Raw genomic sequence first — 20,474 nt, 5'->3', positions numbered from 1 at the left:
AAGTCAGTCTATGTGCAGAATTTTCCCATCAGCACATCATCTTGTTTCTCTAAAGAAAATCTGTTTCAGGCAATGCCTCAGAATTAATATTCTATTCTAGTGAGGCTGGAAATAATCCATGCATCCAGAATTACATGCTGCTGCTTATGTGCCCCGTTGCCCAGAAAAGCTGGTGTGATTTATGGTATGGAAAATACATGGGGTGGCTGAGAATCCCAAAATACAACCATGAGGCTGCTAGAATGAATCCTTCTATCAACACATTTCTCTTTCATGTTTGTCTCAATTTATACAGCTTTGGGAAAAGCTGCCCTTTCTGAATCCAGATACAAAGACTTCTGGTCAGATGGAAAATTGCCATTACTTTTTAGTTCAGAAAATCTGGAACATTTTTAAGTAGAAATTTCATTTTCCATACAATTGAAAATTTCTGTGATGAAATTTCAATTTTTGGGGCAAATGCCATTCTAGGATTTAATGGATGCTCATGGCCAAAATTTAGGATAGGAAACTTGAGGTCTCTTTCTTTATTAGTAGTCTTGTTGGTGGGTTTTACTCTTAAAGAGATTTTCAGACTCCATGTGAATGTGTCCACACAGCCCAGGGTCCCCCAACAAGTCAGATCTCCCAGCTCCAGAACACACACTGCATTGTTTATTCCAAAGGAAAGGTCAGATCCTGAAAAGCCTGCAAAACTTTTTAGGTTTTCCTTTTAAAATATTTTTTTCTAAAGTTTATTTTCAGCACAGATTTTGTAATTTCAGATTCTGTCATGGAAGGCAAAGCCCTGTGTCTGCCAACCTACAGGTTCAATTAAGTTAAAACAGTTCTGTAACTTTCAGATACAAGACCTGGAACACATTTTGGAGGATATTACTGAGAATGAGAACAAAGCCCAGACTCTGCACAACTGGCTGGAAGCTCAGAATGATCGACTGAGATCCTTACAGACCCCAGCAAGTCTGATCTCTGCACAGAACACCTTAGATGATTGCAAGGTAAAGCATGACATGAGTGATGTTACTGTAAAAGTCTTATTTAGCACACTGCTGAATCCAGACTAAGGAACTGCACAGATTCTAACAGAAAGAAATGTAAAGGAAGTTGCCATTTCCCAGAAGAATTCTCCAATATAATTTTAATTAAAGCATGTTGTGTTCAGGTGATAAAGAGCCAGAGCCAGTTTTAATGTGAGTGGCTATTCTGTGTTTTTTTCCACCAATTGAAGATGCATCTGCTGTTGCTTCATGATATTTGGAGTGTTATGCAGCAATATTGTGTTCTGAGATACTTCCAATAGAAGTAGTTCTCAGTTCAGCACAGCCATGGCAGAAGTTATCAATTCCATTAGTTTGAAGAGCTCTGTGATGGAAGTGTCATGGAAACTACTCAGTTCCATTTGGAGAAATAGCAACCCTCTCTACTTCTGCCCTAGATTGTAGTGTAGTCTGTCTGCAGCAGCCTCAAGGGTCTGGGTGTCATTTGTTATATTTTTCTAGGCACCAGATCCCTCAAAATTAATCCAGGTGGCAACCAGCTAATAATTAGTTCCTGTTACTCTGACAGCCTGCTGTTTTCATTCAGTACAGTGTTCCCTCTCTGTTTTTTAACATGGAATATTTGTTCTTTCATTGCCATGGTTACATCTCTCTCTTGTAGTAGGCTGCTTTTATTGTCTAGAGTGCTCTGTTACACACTGAATTACTTGGATCTCTGAAATGTGTGGAGGGGCCAGAATGGAAGAAAGGCTCAAGGGTAGCTTGGATTAAACACTCACCTGCTCAGAGCAGCACACTGTGCTAGGGTACAGGTGGCTAAAATGTTTTATTAAAATTCATTTGGTCAATAGAAGTGTCCAAATTTAAAAATGCTTTGGGGATGCTCAGTGAGAGGTGAAAAAAGGTTTAAGTGTAGCATTATAGGAAAATGTTGTGGCCCATTGTATGTATGGATAGTTCCTCACATTGTAAAGAACTCCCTGCTGAGCTTTGCCCAGCACATCAAGACTCTTAAAATCTTGCTGGTTTTGCTGGGGAAGGAGTTATTCTCCCAGGTATCTCCATTCATTGGAGATTGTTCTTACTTGATTTCACTGGAGTTGATTTCACTGGAATTTTTGCCATAGGAGTCCCTCTAAGTAGAAGGACAAAGTGAAAATCACTTGTTAGAAGTTGGGATGTCAGGAACTTGACCATTGCAAAAACAGTTTCTGCTTTGCTTTTGCATGACTGAAGTTACACAAAATTGGTTTTGAAGAAGCAATGTTAATCTAAGCTCCTCACACAGAAGTTTTTTTCAATGGTCACATTAAAAAACCTTATTTATCTTTTTTTTCCCCCCATTATTTAGGAGCTAGAAAATCAACTTGTGGCTAAATCCAAAATTCTTGATGAGCTCAAACAGAGTTTGGCTTCAAATGGCAGTGCAGAACAAACCCCAGAAGCTCAGTCTCTCAGGATAGCTGAGCTGTGTGAAATGAAGGACAGCATTGTAAACCAGGTAAAAGCTTTACTTGTGTTCAGTTTTTTTTCCATGTTCTGACCACCAGTGTTATTAATCCTCTTCATGGGATAGCAGGAGCTGGTACATAAAAGATGCACAGTATTCCTTACTCTTTATCTTCCTAAGAATCTAATTTTAAGTCTTTACTGTAAAATAAATTAATGTATTTCTGAGTTAAGAGAGAAAAATCAGTCTGATCTTGAAGCAGTTTGATTACAAAGGGAGCAGGAACAGATCCCCATCTGCAGTTTAAGAAAATTAAGAAAGAGTACTGCTATTTTTCTGTCAAGCTGAAAAAGGAAACCTTAAACTCTCTTATTTTATCTCCTTTTCTTTCATACCCTCCTCTTTCTCCCCTGCAGTGCAACTCTGGCCCTGTTCTGACTGCAGCTTTTCCACCTCCCAGTTACTCTTCCATCCACACACCAGGGTGGCTTTTGCCATCCTCAAATCCTGTGTAGTTTCCAGTTTCAAGGAGAGTCTGGCAGATTGGTTTCCCATGCAAACTGACTCCCCAGCAGTTTATATTTATAGTCATAATATCTTTATAATTGGAGCTGATATTTTTTTTATGTGGGTGTAATTGATAGGTGCAGGAGAGATAATAATGAATACATTTATAGATTGAAATTTGTGATAATAAATAACCACGTACTATAGAGAATTATACATGGTGGACATTGTGTTTCTAGTTAAGATTGCTTTACACTTTTTATTGCAGATTTCTTGCCTTTTTTCCTTAGAACTTTGTGAAACCTGAACTGTTTTGCTTGAACTCTTCCACAGGAGCTGTTGATCCAGTATTGATCTGCTGCTTCTTGGTTTAGGTTTCAGCTGAAAGGGTGTGATTGTTTCTTACCAAGAAAGCAGAGAAATTCATGTCTGTGTACATGCTGAAAGTTTTTCCTTCTGATGTATAGCTGGGGATAGAAATTGGCAGGATTGACAGCCTGGTGCTTTTTTCTTCCTGCTGTCACCATGGGTCATGTTAATATTAGGAATTTTATGACTAAACTGCTGGACTTGCAAACTGCAGGATGTTCTTGGAGCTGAGCTGTGTGTGCAGTGAAACAGCAAGTGCAGGTTCCTTCCCACGGGTGACTGCTCACATCAGAGCCAGGCAGAGATTTCTAATACAGGGTTAAGGAGATGTAATACCTTGATTAAATTGTCTGTAGGTTGAGCTCATGCCTGTGAGTCTGTGGCCCAGAGACATTTCCTGATGTCTTTCCATCCTCCTTGTGTGGGCAGTAATTAGCTACAGGCTACAAAAACCAATTAGAGATTCCTCCCACCTGTACCATGATTCAAAAGAGAATAGGGATGATTAATCCACCAGCCTGTGTGTGCCTGAAACTGGGATACTAGGATGAAATGATCTGTGCAGTCTATTTGGGGTGAACTGTGGTATGGACATTTTGTCATCTTCCATTGAGTGGCTTCATTGTCAGAACTAAAATCTGACATCTGGCTTTTGTCAGGTCTTGTGGAGACGTTTTTTTTTTGTCTGCCTGGTTTTCATGCTTTTCTCCAAGCATGACTGAGAATAGGTATGGAGCTAGATGAATATTTTGTCTGACCCAGGAGATTCCTTATGTACTTCCTTGAAACAGAAGGATAAAAATGGCTGAAGGAGGACTGTGGTTTTGTGTTTGCAGTGTTAGGAGCCTGTGACAAATGGAAACCCCTTATAGATTAGACAACTGTAATAATGAAAGAGACAGAATATAAAGGGGATATCCATCTTTAATGAAAGGGACAGAAAATAAAGGGGATGATAATTTAATTTTGTGTGAAAATCCTGAACTTGCTAGATCCAGGTGGGCCTGAATTATTAGAGTACAATGGCATAAGAGGGATGAAAGCTCTCAGAGTATTGCAGTAGTGGCTTCTTCCATGCAAACCAATTTCTGTTCAAATTGTCCTTGAAAGGAAACTTGATCTCTGGATCAAACTATCTGCTTCTTAAGATTAAGGCTTTCAACTTCCTCCCAGTTCAGGTTGATTTTTGGCAGGAAGGAATAAGCAGTTCATTATTTCAGTACTTCCTGAACTGTTCTGGCAGAATAGTGTTACCTTGAACTTCAGTGAAATTTTATTTTCCAGCAAATTCTTATACTTCACTCTAGATATGGTTTACTGCTTTTTTTTTTAAGCCTGCACAATTCTTTACCAAGCAGTAAAACACTCCAACTTGACAAATTCTTGTGGATTGTCATGGGTTGAGCATTGAGTTTAGATTTCTAATTTAGAGGTGATTTATATGTCAGGACTACCCAAGAAATATTAACAAATGATTTGTCTGCAGGTTGCACAGCTAAAGGCCTCAATGGAATCAATACTGGAGCAGTGGAGAGCATATGATGAAATTTATGCAGATGTCAGCTTGATGACAACAAGATATTTGTACTGCATAGATCAGTGCAAACCTTCTGGGGAAGAAGCTTCATTGGAAGCTTTGAAAAAACAGGTCAAAACTCTCCAGGTAAAGTCTTATTTCTGTACTTTCTTCTATGCCTTTAGCCAAACAAACTTCACTGAAAGAAAGACCAAAAAAATTATTCTGAGCAACTTTTTCTTTATTATAGTAACACTGAAGTTAGTGCAATATTACTGATTTTTATCTCCAGAGGCACTTAGACTTATTTTATGTAGTGCATAAGTTCAACTTGAGTGCAATTTGTGTACCAAGGTTCAAGAAGAAAGCCCACAGAGTCCTGATGTTCCCTTGCACCTTGTATTGATGCTGAGCCTGGCATTTCTCCTTGCTCCAGCACCAGTCCAACTATTCTGTCACCCTCCAGAGAGCTGGAGTCTCCTGCACAGCTTCTGAATGAGTCCAAATGTCAGACACAAATGCTCTGGATCCTCCTGCTGCTCTGCTTGGCTGTTAGAGACTCCAAGTGGAGCATCTGGAGTAGGCAGTTAGGCTGGCCCTGGGTCTGGGCATTTCACAGCTCTGGCTAAAATCCCCTTTCCTGGCTCTAAATGAGTGTTGAAAGGCTGTGCAAGCACTCCCTGTTTTCCCATAACTAAGGCCTGATTTTGGGTTTTTTTTAAGCTGAATCAGAAGTGGTGCAGGACAGACTGAGGCTGTGAATGCTGGGTATGGGACTCTTGGCAGTAAAGCCTGCACAAATTCTTTCCACCCTCACCTGGGTTCATGTTATAAATAAAAGGAACTGGGCACCTTCTCACCTCCTTCCTTCAGTCTCCAGGTTTACTTTTAACCTGGAGCAGTTCACAGATATGCTGTCATTGCCTGTATCAGGAGGTGTCAAGCCAACTTTACTGCCAGTAGAAACAGTGGCTTAAAATAAAAACATTTTTGGTTTTTAGCCAATTCATTTTTCAATTCAGGGGTGTGGGTTTGCTAAATGAGCTTTTTCTTTAACAGCCAATAAATAATCTCAGTTTAAAAGACATCTCCTGAATGATTATTTTTTTTTTTTTTTAACTTGGACCATTTCACCTCTTTTAACTTCTTAATTTTTAGGAACAGCTGTTACATTTTCTGCAGACATTTTAATCTGTGCTGCACAAGTATGGCATTATTGCTGCCCTATCCCTACCAATCTTTAGGAGAAGTTACACTTAGGTCTTTATCCCCCACAATTAAGTGCAATAATCTATTCTGCAGGCTCTTCAAGATGAATCAGAGAGCAATGAAGAAAGTTGGGCCAAGTTCCAGACTGCTGCCAGTAACCTGAAGAAGAACTGCTCCCCCTCCTTTGCAGAGATTATTGACCAGAAGTGCACAGAGGCACACACTAGGTAAGCCTGCAAAATCAGACCCCAGTTGTTAGTATTCAAAAAATCCAAGCTCTTGAGGCAGGATTTGAATATCTGTCAGATTTTCCAATCTGTACTAATGCATCTCACCTATCTAAGGGCATCTGTGTGAGGAGCAGAATCACAGAATCATGGAATGGTTTGGGTTGGAAGGGACTTTAAAGATCATCCAGTTTCAACCCTCCTGCCATAAAAAGGAACACCTTGCACCAGAGCAGGTCTCTCCAAGCCCCATCAATCCTTGAACACCTCCTGGGATGGGGAACTTGCACCTTTTACCTGCATACTTTTCATGTGATGGCTCCCACAGCACAAACTGTGGCTTTCAGGAACATGGGTGTGGATGCAAAGCAACTCCCACAGGAATCCTGTGCCAAATCATATTCTACAGAAGAGCCTACTAGGAAAATGCTCTTAATCTTTTGATATTTTGGCAGGTGGAACTCAGTAAATGAAGACATCACAGATCAGCTGCGGGCAGCACAGGCAGCTCTGCAGCTCTGGGAGCCCTTTGATGCTTTGTGCACTGAGACAGCAGCCAAGTTACAGCAGTACAGCCAGCAGTGTGCTCAGCTCTTGGATGCTCATGTGCCTGAGGAGAACACAACAGAAACTCTGGAGCAGAGGATACAGGAGATGAAGGTACATGAATGAGTTTCTGCTGCCCAGTACAAACCAAGATTTATTTTTGAGAAAAAAGGCAGAAGAATACCAACAATCCAGTCAGTGGAAAAGATAAAATATGTGGGTTTCTTCCCTGAACAGGCACCTTTGTATTTTCTTTAAGCACTTTGACCCAAGACCAAACCAGAGTTAGTGTATGGTGAGAGGAGAGCAGAAGGGAGTCATATTCCATCTCTGCCCATTTCTGCTCTACACACAGAGCAATGTTCCCAAGCACAGGATCATCCTGAGCTCTTCCACAGCCTTCAAATTATTTTTAATTGGATTTGGTACTGTGTTTTGGTCTGATGTGATGAGTTCACAGGTTCTTGAGCTCATTAGATTGTTCTAAATGCTTTTGACTTTAGGCAAATGAGATCTCATGCTGAAACCACATGGTACATTGGACTCTCTCAGACAGCAAAGGGTTCTGACATTTTTGGTTTCTAAAGACTGCAATAAAGAAATATAATAATCCTTACATCAGAACAGAGCAGTGATTCATCATGCTTTATGAATCTCTAGTCACGAATTGGAAGAAGTCCAGAGTATTCCATTTTGCATGTAGCCTTAAATAAGAAACTTTACAGGGAAGAGAACTCATGTATGTCTTTCTTTGTCAGAAAAAAACTGACAGCAGCAAACCTAGACCAAAGTATTTTTACTCTTTTCTGATCTACTAGTGGCTGTGACAGAAATTCACCAGTATGTCAGCAAAAATAGGAATTGCCTTTTCTGGAAAGTTTTGGGAAGAGTGTTACACCTACTAAGGAAGGCATGGCCACCTGAAGGGCATTAGCAATGTAGATCCTGTCCTGGTATGTGTGGGTAGAAGATATGGAATTTATTGTGGGGTATTTTAAGTGGTGAGTTAAAAGAATAGGGATCAGTGAAATGACATATGAGTTGTGTATTTGAATATGCATGTGCATAACAAAATTGTATTTTAATCCTTCTGATCTTTTCCTCTCTATAGATTAGGAAAGATTATGGTTTTATGGATTTTTGTCACCACAAAAAATAAAAATAAATTTTTATATAGAGAATATGATCCTTTCAACAAAGGGGTCAGGAAGCAAGGACCAATTTGCTTTTTAGGGAAATGTGTGTGTGTTCTTTGATATTGATCAGAAGAGTTTGTTCATTATTCTCAGAAAAGCAGTATATAGTGGCAAATTTCAGGGGGTTTCATGGATAAAAGAAATTTCATTTGTCAAAACAAACAAACAAACAAGTACATTGAATGAGTCTAAAATCACTCCCTTATATAAAATCACTCCCCAGATCTTATACTACCTTTAGAGTATAATTTTAAAGCATCTTTCTTAGTAAAGGGGAACAAATAAAACCAAACCCATAGTCCTCAGTCACTGAGGGATCCAAAATAAAGGTGTGGTTGTAACTAAAGGGCATTCCTCACCTGCAGCCTGGGCCAGTTTCTCCATCCTCCAGTGCACACCCACCTTGTAGAGAGGGATACTCCAATTTCCCTCCCTGATTTCCTCTGGAGCAGCAGTGTCCTGCTGCCTGAAGTCACTGATGTTCCACTGAACTCTGAACTGTGCCTTTCCCAGCTCTGCACTCAATTCCCATTATCCTCCAAGAGCTTGGTTCCCAGATGGGATCAACAAAGAGTTTAGTTACAGCAACAAAAGAAACCAAATGCAAGTGGCACATGCATGGTGATCTGATTCATGTACTGACTTTTTTTTTCCCTTTCCCTTCTCTCATCAGAATTTGCAGCAGGGCCTTCAGAACATTGCAGGATGCCGAGCCCAGATTTATTTGCAGGCTGAGAGGATAAAGCAGCAGGCTGGGACAGCAGCTGAGGCCATTCTGATGGAGAAGCTGCAGCCATTCCAGAGAGCAACCTATTTGGAAAAGATGTTGCAGAGGAGGTTGGATGAACTTCAGGTATTTTTTTTATTTTAATATTAAATTAGCTGTCAGTATGGGGTAACTTCTTTACTAGAAGTTTTAGCCACATTTCTCATTAGAGCACTATAGTTCTTGAATTGAAATTTTGTCAGCAGGATGATAAACTATATAAAGAAATAATACATGAAGCCAGAGGAACAGGTGAAGGATTTTACCCTTTCCTGCTTGTGCTGCTCTAACAGCCTTTGTCAATAGGTCTGTTATTCCCAGAACCCTCAGATGATTAAAAATTAGGAAATGCATTTTTATTTTTTTGTTTTTTGAACATTGAAGTAAGTTGTAAACTTCCTGAGCTCTGCCTTGAAAAAAATCTATGGGCTTCAGTTTCCCTTGGGAAGAGTTCAGGTAGTGAACCTAAAACCAAACAGAAAACTGTGGCCATTTGATGAAATTCTGAGAACCAAATTCACATTCCTGTTCAGGCCAGATGGGGAGAGACCTGGATCCAGGAGCTCTGCTCAGAGTAGTGGAGGATTGACTTTTCCTCTGCACAGGTATTCCTGAGAAAGCTTCCAAGCAAATGTACTGCTGGACATATTTATCAAAACATTTGAAGCCAGCTCTATTTATAATCCATCTACCAGTGCAGTTTATGGCTGGAAGCCAGAAATCTTTGTGAAGATAACAGGTTTCTCATATTCCCTGTGGACTTCTCACTGCATGAAAAATACATTTCTGGGTGGTCTCTAGTGTTTTCTCTGGTGTGACCCTGTAGTATTGCCACAGCAATCTCTCTCCACACACCAGTTTTTGCCATTCATCCTTTATAAAACTGTTGTTGTGTAAGTGCTCTCAGAATTGTGGAGTTTAATTTTGGAAATAAAATAAAAGCTTTCCCAGTGATGTTCTGCTAAAGGAAAGTTGAATTCCAGCCCTACTGATTTCTGCACAAGGCTCCTGTAAGCTGCACAGTTTTGGTTGTGCATGAGAGCAGGCTGTGTGTGTACCTCAAAGGAAGCTCATTTTCACAAGTTTCCCTGCTCTGATAAGCTGACTTTTCACTTTCCAGTTTCACAGTGAGTTAAATAGCACAAAGGTATGAAAGGTATCACAGAAACCTCTATTCCTTTCACATAGTTACAGCTGTCTCAGAATTTTGAGATTTTTTTCTTGCTCTCTGCTTTGGGTTAAATTTTCCCCTTGTCCAGTTGAAAATGGAAAAACGTTCAATAGAGAGTTATAAATACATTAGAATTTAGGTTTTATAGCTCTCTGTTTCTTGATAATATTGCTTATTGTTCCTTTTTGGATGCTGAATAAGTGAAATAAATAGTCACTAATGTAAATTTTCAATATTCACCCCAGTTCAATCTTTTACAACTGGAGGATTTCAACAACTGCCTGGAAACGCTGGAGGGTCGTGTCAAGAATTGCACAGACACCTTTGATAGCCTCTGTCTAGAGGAAGGAGACAACTCAGAATTGCTCCTGGTATGTTTGCATTCCCAAATACAAAATGATACTACTCAGCTCTTGCCCCTTCAAGATGCTTTTTGTGTCCTCAATGTCACAGTTGCAGCACTTCTATCAGAGTTAACTATAATTCAGCCAAAACACAAAAAGCAATGATTAAAGTTTAGAAACTCTAGATCTGCATTTTAGACCAAATGCCTGCATGGGAGGGAGAAAAATCACCCAGATTTGGATTGATGTGAGATCTTTTTCCTCAGCTTTGCTCTGGAACTGCCATTTCCCTCAATGTAGGGCATAAAGTAAAAGTGGAGGTTCCAAGTCTTGAGTGTCTGTTTAGTAGTGCTGGAAAAGTGAGCACTATGTAAAAGAGTTACTACCCTTTTTTTTTCTGTATTTTTTGAAGCTAACACAAAAATGTTGGGTGTTTTCAAGTTGTGGAGAATAAGCTGCTATACTTCCTTGACATGATAGAAAGGCAGTACTTTTCTGCAATAATTTACTTTTTCTTTGCTTCCAGAATCAGACACTGGAGCTTGCTGCACTCTCTCCAAGCATAGAGAGTTTGAATGAATCAAGCATAAAGCTGCCACTCAGTGACTTCACCATGAAGAAAATGCAGAGCCTGACTCGGCAGTGGAGTCAGAAAACAGCAGCTGCCCTGGAATGTTGCAGGTTTGAAATGCAAACAAAAAAATCACTAGTAACAATTCCCTTTTCTGTGATCAAAATGAAACCCAAGTTAAAGCATGGGACATCTTGCAACCTGTTCTCAGCTTTCTCTGGGACTTGCCAGGTGGAATTCTGCCCTTTCAGTTTACTTGATTTTTCAATGGCTATTTGTATTCTAAGTCTCTTGAAGCAAAAACCTGGATGTTCATAGAGGGAGAAGGAAGCCAAGTGCTAAGTGAAACCTCCACTCTGTTGATTTTATTAACCACCACATTAGAGCACCTGTAAACATAGTCAGAAAAACATCCACCATCAGAAGTTTTTGGTTATTCATTTTGTTTTACAGTATGCTTGATGGAACCCAAAATGATGAGAAGTTCTTTCAGAAATGTGAAAAGTGGATGAGATTCCTAGAAAAAATGAAAGAAGCCTTAAAAACAGATATTCCAGGACAGTTTGAAGAACTGCAAGAGCAACAGAGAGTATATGAGGTAAAGCTAACTCTAAAAATGGAAGCAGCATCTTGGATGATGAATGCAGGGGGAAATCACTAGAAAATGCTGTGCCTTTTGAAATTAGATCTGGGCAAGATTCTACAGAGCATTTCACTCTTGAAATGCCTGTTAAGGTAAAAACTCTGAAACATGAAAATCCTTTTCCAAAGGGACAGATCTCTTTTTGCAAGGATCAGCCCTTTAGGAGTGGATCTTCAAGTGCTGTGTCATGGAAGTCCTAAATTTCTCCAGCTCTGAGGTGTACTTGTCTGCCTGTCCCAAAACACTGGAGCCTGTGGCAACTAGCTGGATAATTTGCTGGAGACCTGGCAGCAATCTTAACAGTTTCTGGAAAAAATGCATTTAAAATTATATTTTCACAGCATATTTGTGTTTTGACCAATTGTTAGATTTTGGTGGAAATCTGTTTTCACTAGCATTTTCCCAAACAGTTTCTATTTGTTACAGAGAAACAGTCAAAAAAACTTCAGGTTTCAGATCCGTATCATCCAGCTCATGGTGGGATCTGCTATCACATATATGCAGGTTCCTCCTGGTATCCAAAAGTTGTGGACTTCTGGAATGTATTTGACACTAGCAATTGAAAATAATAGAGTTTTCATCATTTGCAATGAAATAAATGCTGTCACTCTAGAGGAGCAGAAGCAGCTTTCACAGCAAAGGTTGTTCACGGAATAGTTAAAACTTGTTCTCTTGGTATTTTCAGATGCTGCAGACTGAGATTTCCATAAATCAGCAGACATTTAATTCTATCATAGAAAAAGTTCTATTCTCCTTGGAATCCGGAGAAGCAGAGAAAAGGTACTTTATTTGGTTTTCTTCTTAAGATCTTGGTCATTTAGTGATGTGCTGTCTTGCTTGGAATTGGTGTTGAATCTTTGCTCTTTTGAGGACATAAACCCAGATTCTTAGCTGGGTTCACTCCTTGAATGATCACCTGTCATAATCACAAAAGCATGAGGAGGTGCAGTGAGAAGGAAACACAGGTGTCCTGGCCAGACTGCATTTGGGATAGTAACAGGCTGGGCTGAAAACAAAAATAATTGCTTCTGAACAGAAGTCTTTTGTTGTGTACCTGTGGTTGAGAAGCTGCCTGCCCACGGAGCATAATGAGGATGCTGCATATGAAGGATCCTCTCCCTCTTCCTGAACCTCTCTGCTTCTCAAGGTGCAGAGGTGGGGACTGTCCACATTGCTCCTGGCACACATGGCAGGGCATTGAGTCACTGCCCATGAAACCCCAAACATATGGTACCTAAACCTGTTTTTTATCAGTATGATCTTACACCTTTCTCTTAATCCATGTAGCGTGAGAAACAGCAGGTAATGTTTGTGAGCAGAGGTTCAGCTGCCTCAGGTGTTTGGGGTGAGCACATTTCCCTCCCTGCCAGGTCTTGCTGCTTCCAGACACTTGGCAGGACAGTGTGTGTGCTTCCCTCTGTCATACCAGTATGAAATCCATAGCTTGGTTTCAAACTGCCAGGGAAGGCAGGGCTAAGCTAAGCTGAGCTGCTGGATTTTTGTGTCTGGAACTACCTGCACAAAGCAGGGGTTTGTATCAGAGGGAATCAGGGATGATGGCCTCCTGCAGAGAGGCAGAATTGATAAATGGGGCTGCCTTAATCAGCCAGCCAGATCTGCTGGATCATCTGACCATGCTGAAGAAGGGGACAAAATAGCTGCTTGTGTGGGTTCAATAACTACACAATTTTCCATTGTGCAGATCAATTTTGCAGCGACCTTATCTCACTTGGATTGACCTTTTTGTTCTTCAGAGAAGTGTTTAGTGCATATTGTGTCTGATTGCTCTACTATGTATGTTGCTGTACCACAGTAGCAAGGTTGACTTGCCTTATCCTTTTTTGTATCATATGAAAGGTTGTTTGCATTGCAGGAATACAGACAGCAGGGCTGAGCTTAGCACTGCAAAGAGCTTTCTTGCATAGTTGGGTATAATAATTGCTAAACAACCTTGCAAATGGAGATCCATCACAATTACTGTAATGTGCAGCCTTGAGATCAAAATAAATTAACACTCAGCCCTTGTAATTTTTAGGACAGAGTTCATTTCCAAGCTGACATTGCTGAAAGAGCAGTGGCAGAATGTTATCCGGATGGTTCAGCAGAGGAAGAAGGACATCGATGGGCTCGTGAGCCAGTGGCAGCTCTTCAGGAGTTCCCTGCAGAGCCTCAGCAGATTCCTTGATGACACAAACAGCTTCCTTGCAGCTGTGAAGAGCCAGGACTGCTACAGCCTTTACCAGCTTAGAAATGTAATTCATGATTTCAAGGTACTGTATTTATTTCTCATAAATCTAAAATATGTGGGCTTCTTCCCTCAGACTGAAACAACTTCTGGTCCAGTGGGGTAAAATGCTTTAAAATCACACACTTGGGGAAGAAATGATGGATGACACTTTCTCCTTTAAGCTGGGCACAGATAAGAAAGCAGTGATGTTGCAGAAGGCCATTTGATTCTTTGCATGCTTTAAAAATCTTATGGATATGAAAATGGAAATTCAGGGTGCCAGAAGATGAAGCAGACATGTTAGTCAGCAGGTAACCTCTAGGTCTGTGTGCATCTTACTGACATGACTGCTGAATTCAGGCCTTTTATTTCGTCTGAAGGAAGGTACTTATGTGGCAGGACAGGTCATATAGGTCCTGTGTGTGCAGGGATGGGCAGGAGATGCCAGAAACAAAGGAAAAAGCACTTCCAAGGGAGTCTGTTCACTCCAAGATACACAAACCTGGTGAGCAGTTCTTCAGAACAGTGAATTCTGCATTTTACATGCAGTGGAAAAAATATTTTGCTTTGTTCATTTTGGATATTTTGGTTTTTCCATTTAACTATGCATTTCTTTGTTTTAGAGGAAGGTAGAAACAAGCAGTGAACTTGATGGTTGCATAAGGCAATCTGAAACCTTTTTAAATCATACTATTGAATGCTATTTGCACAGTCCAAGATTTTTATTGTGTGCCCACACACCTAGTGTTGATGGATTAACACATTACCAGAATTCCATTTGGTGCTTGCCCTATTTATTTCATCCTTATTTCTACCTGCTGTGTAAAGGTGTTTTTCAGTAGATTTTACAACTTAGTGCTCATGCTTTTTTCTTAGTGAGAAAAGCCAGAGTCTTCTCCCTCCTACTCCAAATTGCCCTTTTCCTCCTGCTGCTCTTCTACAGAAAGAAATTCTGATTATATCTCCTTGTGTTAAAGATCAATTTGTTGTGGGCAAATTGCTATTGATGGCTTACTTCACTTGGAGTACATCATGATTAACAGAGCTGTTATCTCTGAAAAAATATTCCTAAAATGTTCAAGTTAGAGCTGTTTGCAGAACTTAAATTGTGGTTTTTGTTCTGAATAACTCATACAACTGAATTGCCATATTTTTTTGACTGCTTCACTTTCATCCTATGGATTCAGTCTGGGGAAAGCTGTTGTAGAGATTTATAAATCAAAATATCAGAGAAAACATGATTTTTCTCAAATTAAAGACGCAGATAGGAGAACTATTGATTATTCTTTCATGACTATGAACAAAGTTGTACCTTGTGAATCATCTTCCCAAGTGAAATATTGGGGAAACACTTACATAACTTTCTAAGAACAGCTTTAAAAGTTGGGGTTTTTTATCTTTTCAAGAGTAAGGCAGTGATCCTGCAGAGGTGGCAAGCCATGTACACCTTGGTGATCGATGTTGGGGAGAAGCTGCGCACTGTCTGCGATCCCGACACCAGCTCTGCTCTCCAGGAGGAGCTCAGCCAGCTGCAGCAGTGCTGGGGGCAAACCCAGGCCCTGCTGGAGAAGAAGAAGATGCAGTTCAGTGGCACCCTGCAGGTAGATGATGCTCTCCCCACCTGCTGCTCTGGTCTCCAGAGTTGCCCTGTCACATCTCCAGGGCTGAGCTGCTGCTCGCTGCAGGGCACTCACCGAGGGAAGTGCCTGCCATGTGTCATCAGGGCTTGGGGGAAGCTAAAGCTGTGCTCCCCTGATTCTCCAAAGGAAATTGAGTTGGAATCCATTTGTTGGAGCAATGGATGTTCCTGCTCTGATTGTGCTCATGCTTGCTTTGGGCTGTGAAGCTAAAATTTACTTTAGAGTTAACATGACTTGTTCCTCCTCATGCTGTTGAATGTCTAAATAGAAGGGCTGTTCATATTTTTTTCCTTAGGGCAAAGAATTTGCTTTCCTGGCTAAGTAGCACATTAGGTATGTTTTAAAATTGAATACTGTCACTGATACAGTCCAAAAACCATGCTTGAAGTCTCTTGGGTTGAACAAAACAAAATGAGCAGAAATTATCTTTAGCACAAGTCTTAAATAGGAGAGGCTTGGAATTGTGCAAATCCAAGCACCAAATCCTTGTGGGGTGCACTATGTATCAAAAAAAGAAAATTCAAAAAGCCAGAGCACAGCATAGATTATTTCAGGGGGTTGAAGATGCTATTTTGTAACATATCCATGTAGTTCATAAGTCATGATAAAGTATCCTCACCTTTTATGCATCCTTGGGTCTCCCTGCGCAGACTTGTGACCGCTTTGAAAAGCAAACCAAAGAACTGAAAAACAGATTGCGAGAGCTAAATGAGAAAGTAAAAGATCCACTCCCTGTTGAACATGAAGAGCTCCACAAAGCCAAGGAACATATTAAGGTATGAGCATTTAAATTGATGTAGTCTTTGCGCAACACCTCATCCCTGTAAAATCAGTTTTCCCTCATACCTGCTCTTCAGTGGCAGTGAATTTCTCTCCTTTACACCATCCTGATTGTTGCCCATCTCCAAAGTCCAGCTGACCAAGAGGATTATGACTAGTAGTAGTGTTTGGATTTTTTTTTCCTGCTTCTGCTCCCTTTACAGTCTACATTTATAAAATAAGTAGTTTCGCAAACAGAAGGGAAAAAGCTCCCTTCTCTCAGCTCATTTGGCTACTATCCCCATGACTGAATCTGCCTTTTTGTTTCCCAATCCATTTTGCACATGGAGCTCCTCAGGCAAGAGACCTTGTAATTCTGCAAAGCACCACACATACCTGCAGGATCTGGGAATAATTAAAGAGAAGGAAAATTAAGAGTAAGGGAGTGGCAAAATTCCTTGCAGCCCAGAGTGCACCATGAAAATTAAATGGCAAAAAAAGCATTTCCAAGGGAAAGGAGACATTTTGTCTGGAGTGGTCAGTCTTTCATCATCCTTTTATGAAGTGAATTGTTGACCTATGTAGTGGGAACAAATAAGCTTATTAATGAGCCAAGGCTTTGAACTCATTATCAGCTGTCTGAAATCTTCTTTGTGAGTGCTAACTGCCTTTCCCACAGCAGCAGCCTTGCTGTAGCCCTGAATTATCTGTGAGATGGAAGCACACAGCTTCTGCCTCTTAACCCAGCAAGAGAAATTCAGCTGCAGAGGCATCAGGGTCAGACAGTGCCAGTGCAAATGCTGCTAGTGGGTGTCATAGTTCAGTAAAGGACTAAAATGACATGGCATGCTCCTCCTGCTTTTCAGTTCTATATGGAATGAAACTATTGTTCTTTCAGCCTGACCTTACATGAGGCTAGCAAAGTCCTATGAAATTCCATAGTTAGCTCTGTAATTGCTCTGGATTTGCCCCTTGTTAGGAGACATAAATGCATGTGTGCACATCTGTGGGAGTACTGTGATCTCAAGTAAATTTTAGAGTAGTCAGGATTGTTTGGTGTTTTCCTCTAGTGCTGAAGCTGGGTTCAAGACCTGTGAAAATCCACATAGGGTTTAGTCCCAGCACACTCCTGACACAGACACCACAATTTTTTTCCCCTTTAAAATGAGACAAACTGGATTCTCTCTGAGGTTTTTTTTTTTTTTTGGTTAGGTGAGCCAGTGACCCTTCCCAGCAGCTTTTCTGCAAAATGGGATCTAGGACCTTGTGTGTAGAGTGTCATATTCTTTCCCCATCTGCACAAAGTGGTACCTCTGCCTTTTAGGTGACAATTTTAACAGTGTTAAGGAAAAAGTGTAACTTATAATAAAGGGAAAGGGGAGTTGGGGGAGCAAAGCAGAAAAGAGAGCCTGTTTTCTGTGAACAAGCAATTTAAAAGCTCCACATTCCTCACAAATCTGAGGAAGTACCTATGAAATCATTCATTAGAGAAGGCAACTGATTTAATTTTTTTGTATGTTCATAAAAATAACCTTAAACAGGAGCAAATGCAGGTGGAAAGCAACTCATCCAAAACAATTACAGGAATAAAGGAAGCTCTGAAGGAGCAGGCATGTGCCAGCCTGGGTGTGAGAGCCCAAAGGCTGCCCTGGGGCACAGGGAGCTGCCGGGGCCAGGCTGTGCTCCTGCACTTTGGGGTGCAGCAGTGGTTCCACTGGGGTCAGCTGGGGCCCTGCCGTGGGCTCCAGTGGGTTCCAGTGTGTTCCAGTGGGTTCCAGGGATCTCCCAGGGATGCTGGATCTCTCTCCCCGCTGCAGAGCGCGGCACAGGCGGCCGCACGTTCCCTGCTCTCCTCCCCCACAGGCCAGGCAGGGATTAGTGAGCAGGTTTGGAAAGCCAAGGAGCTTAGTGCCAAGGGTTGTGCGGGTGCATTTCCATGCAGGAGCTGGAGCAGTCGCTGGCAGACTGGGCCCACGACATGAAGGAGCTGCAGGCCATGAAGGTGGAGCTGGCGCACCTCATCCTCACCGAGGACATGATGGTGCTCAAGGAGCAAGTGGAGCATTTGCACAGGCAGTGGGAAGAGCTCTGCTTACGGGTGAGCTGAACCTCCTGGGGGTGTTTGTAGTGGGATGGCAGCGGTGGGGCCTGGCAGGGAAGGGGGAGTGGGGTACATGGCTGTGGTCCCCCGGGGCTGTATGTGTGTGTGTGTCCCAGGGCTGTGTGTGTGTGTGTGTTTCCCAGGGCTCTGTGTGTGTGTCCCCCAGGGCTGTGTGTGTGTTTGTGTGTCCCAGGGCTGTGTGTGTGTTTGTGTGTCCCAGGGCTGTGTGTGTGTGTGTGTCCCCCAGGGGCTGTGTGTGTGTGTGTGTGTGTGTGTGTGTCCCAGGGCTGTGTGTGTGTCCCCCAGGGGCTGTGTGTGTGTCCCCCAGAGGCTGTGTGTGTCCCCCAGGGGCTGTGTGTGTGTGTTCCCCAGGGCTGTGTGTGTGTTTGTGTGTCCCAGGGCTGTGTGTGTGTTTGTGTGTCCCCCAGGGGCTGTGTGTGTGTTTGTGTGTCCCAGGGCTCTGTGTGTGTTTGTGTGTCCCAGGGCTGTGTGTGTGTGTGTGTTCCCCAGGGCTGTGTGTGTGTTTGTGTGTCCCAGGGCTGTGTGTGTGTTTGTGTGTCCCCCAGGGGCTGTGTGTGTGTTTGTGTGTCCCAGGGCTCTGTGTGTGTTTGTGTGTCCCAGGGCTGTGTGTGTGTGTGTGTCCTCCAGGGGCTGTGTGTGTCCCCCAAGGGCTCTGTGTGTCCCCCAGGGCTGTGTGTGTGTGTCCCAGGTCTCTGTGTGTGTGTCCCCCAGGTCTTCTGTGTGTGTGTGTGTGTTCCAGGTCTGTGTGTGTGTGTCCCCCAAGGGCTCTGTGTGTCCCCCAGGGCTGTGTGTGTGTGTCCCAGGTCTCTGTGTGTGTGTGTCCCCCAGGTCTGTGTGTGTGTCCCCCAGGGCTCTGTGTGTCCCCCAGGTCTGTGTGTGTGTGTGTGTCCCAGGTCTGTGTGTGTGTCCCCCAGGGCTGTGTGTGTGTGTCCCAGGTCTGTGTGTGTGTGTCCCCCAGGGCTCTCTGTGTGTCCCTTGTCTCCTCGGGCAGCTCTGGGTGCCGATCAGCCGCTGCTGTCCCGGGATGGAGTTCACCCTTTGTGTCCTGCCGGGGGATTTGTTGCAAACCCTTTGTAAGGAGTGAGTGTGGAAGTGCAGAGAGCCCAGATGCAGCTGTTCACTGCAATCGGTGCCTTTGTTCCAGGCTGCCGAAAGGAGGGAGGGATGAGCACAGGAATTGCCTGAGGGCATGGAGCAGGGAAAGGAAGAGGGAAGTTGAAACAAAGTGTCAGCAGAAAGGAAACTTAAATGTGTTTAAATACTAATTCCTTGGGTTTGCACACACTGAAAACAGACTTGTCGTTTCTGGTGGCAGCAAAATGCTGTGAAACATTTGCATTCTTTGTGGCTTGTTGCTATATTACACTGAATTTAGCGTTGCTTAAAAAAAAGACATTTACAGCAAAGTCACATGGACTTGATTCATTAGGTTATTATGCAGTTTGAATGTGTGTTTACTTTGCCCTGTTAACAGGATTGGACGAGGTAAAATACTTCGGGGTCTTAAGTTACTTATGAGCCCCCCCAGCTCTACACACCAGCAAGCCAAACTCTTGCATCTTTTACTGACAAGTAAATGGCTTTTATTTTAGAATTTGTAAAGAAGTATTGAAACCAGTTAATATTTTGTTTCTAACCTTTACACAGGCAAAGGTAAAGCAATCTTGTTGGGATTGTTGCCAGAGTAATGAACAGCTGTGCTTATTTCACAAACTGTGTTGTGATGAAATAGTTATTTGGTTTAATTGAAATGGTTAATTTTTCTATTTTTTTTTTTTTTTGCATCGCAATGAGAAAGAATTTAATTTCTTTTCCTTAAACTGGACAGCTCTGCTACAACCAGTGTTTTCTCTGTTATTTTTTCTGAACTCTGAAAATAATTCCAGAGACATCCTCTCCCTTCCTGAGAAATACAAGCCATTATTTTTTAAATCAAAATGTCTGAACCATTTTCCTAATGGAAATCTGTAGTTAAGCCTATAAATGAGAGAACTTTGTTGTTTTTCTCTTTTTTTTTTTTTTTTGTGAGCTACTGAAGCCTGCTGTCCCCACTGTGTTGAATAGCCCTGAAAATTAAAATTTTTGACAATATGCTCCATTACAGTCTATCCAAGTAGTAATTTCCTGTAGTAATTTAAATTCAGATTTTATTCAAAATTTCCATTTTAATTTCCTGAGGGAACAACGTTGAGTTCAGTCTGTCTTGCAGGGAG

At 41.9% G+C, this 20,474-nt stretch overlaps 1 protein-coding gene across 1 annotated transcript in view; it reads left to right on the top strand.

Annotated features, from left to right (window-relative positions):
- The window catches only part of SYNE2 (spectrin repeat containing nuclear envelope protein 2), a 171,233-nt gene that overhangs the window by 116,729 nt on the left and 34,030 nt on the right, over positions 1 to 20,474 (top strand). Inside the window, exons 86-99 of the mRNA XM_079308247.1 lie at positions 843 to 998; positions 2,350 to 2,499; positions 4,811 to 4,987; positions 6,143 to 6,276; positions 6,732 to 6,936; positions 8,692 to 8,871; positions 10,201 to 10,326; positions 10,826 to 10,980; positions 11,324 to 11,468; positions 12,199 to 12,293; positions 13,549 to 13,783; positions 15,147 to 15,341; positions 16,031 to 16,156; positions 18,082 to 18,237. Of these exons, the coding sequence (XP_079164373.1) occupies positions 843 to 998; positions 2,350 to 2,499; positions 4,811 to 4,987; positions 6,143 to 6,276; positions 6,732 to 6,936; positions 8,692 to 8,871; positions 10,201 to 10,326; positions 10,826 to 10,980; positions 11,324 to 11,468; positions 12,199 to 12,293; positions 13,549 to 13,783; positions 15,147 to 15,341; positions 16,031 to 16,156; positions 18,082 to 18,237 (2,235 nt within the window). The remainder of the gene's footprint in view (positions 1 to 842; positions 999 to 2,349; positions 2,500 to 4,810; positions 4,988 to 6,142; positions 6,277 to 6,731; positions 6,937 to 8,691; positions 8,872 to 10,200; positions 10,327 to 10,825; positions 10,981 to 11,323; positions 11,469 to 12,198; positions 12,294 to 13,548; positions 13,784 to 15,146; positions 15,342 to 16,030; positions 16,157 to 18,081; positions 18,238 to 20,474) is intronic.

This window comes from Erithacus rubecula, assembly GCF_903797595.1.
Source record: "Erithacus rubecula genome assembly, chromosome: 6".
NCBI classification, from domain to species: domain Eukaryota; kingdom Metazoa; phylum Chordata; class Aves; order Passeriformes; family Muscicapidae; genus Erithacus; species Erithacus rubecula.
Note: the sequence above shows the minus strand (reverse complement) of the source record. Positions and strands in the feature narration are given on the sequence as shown.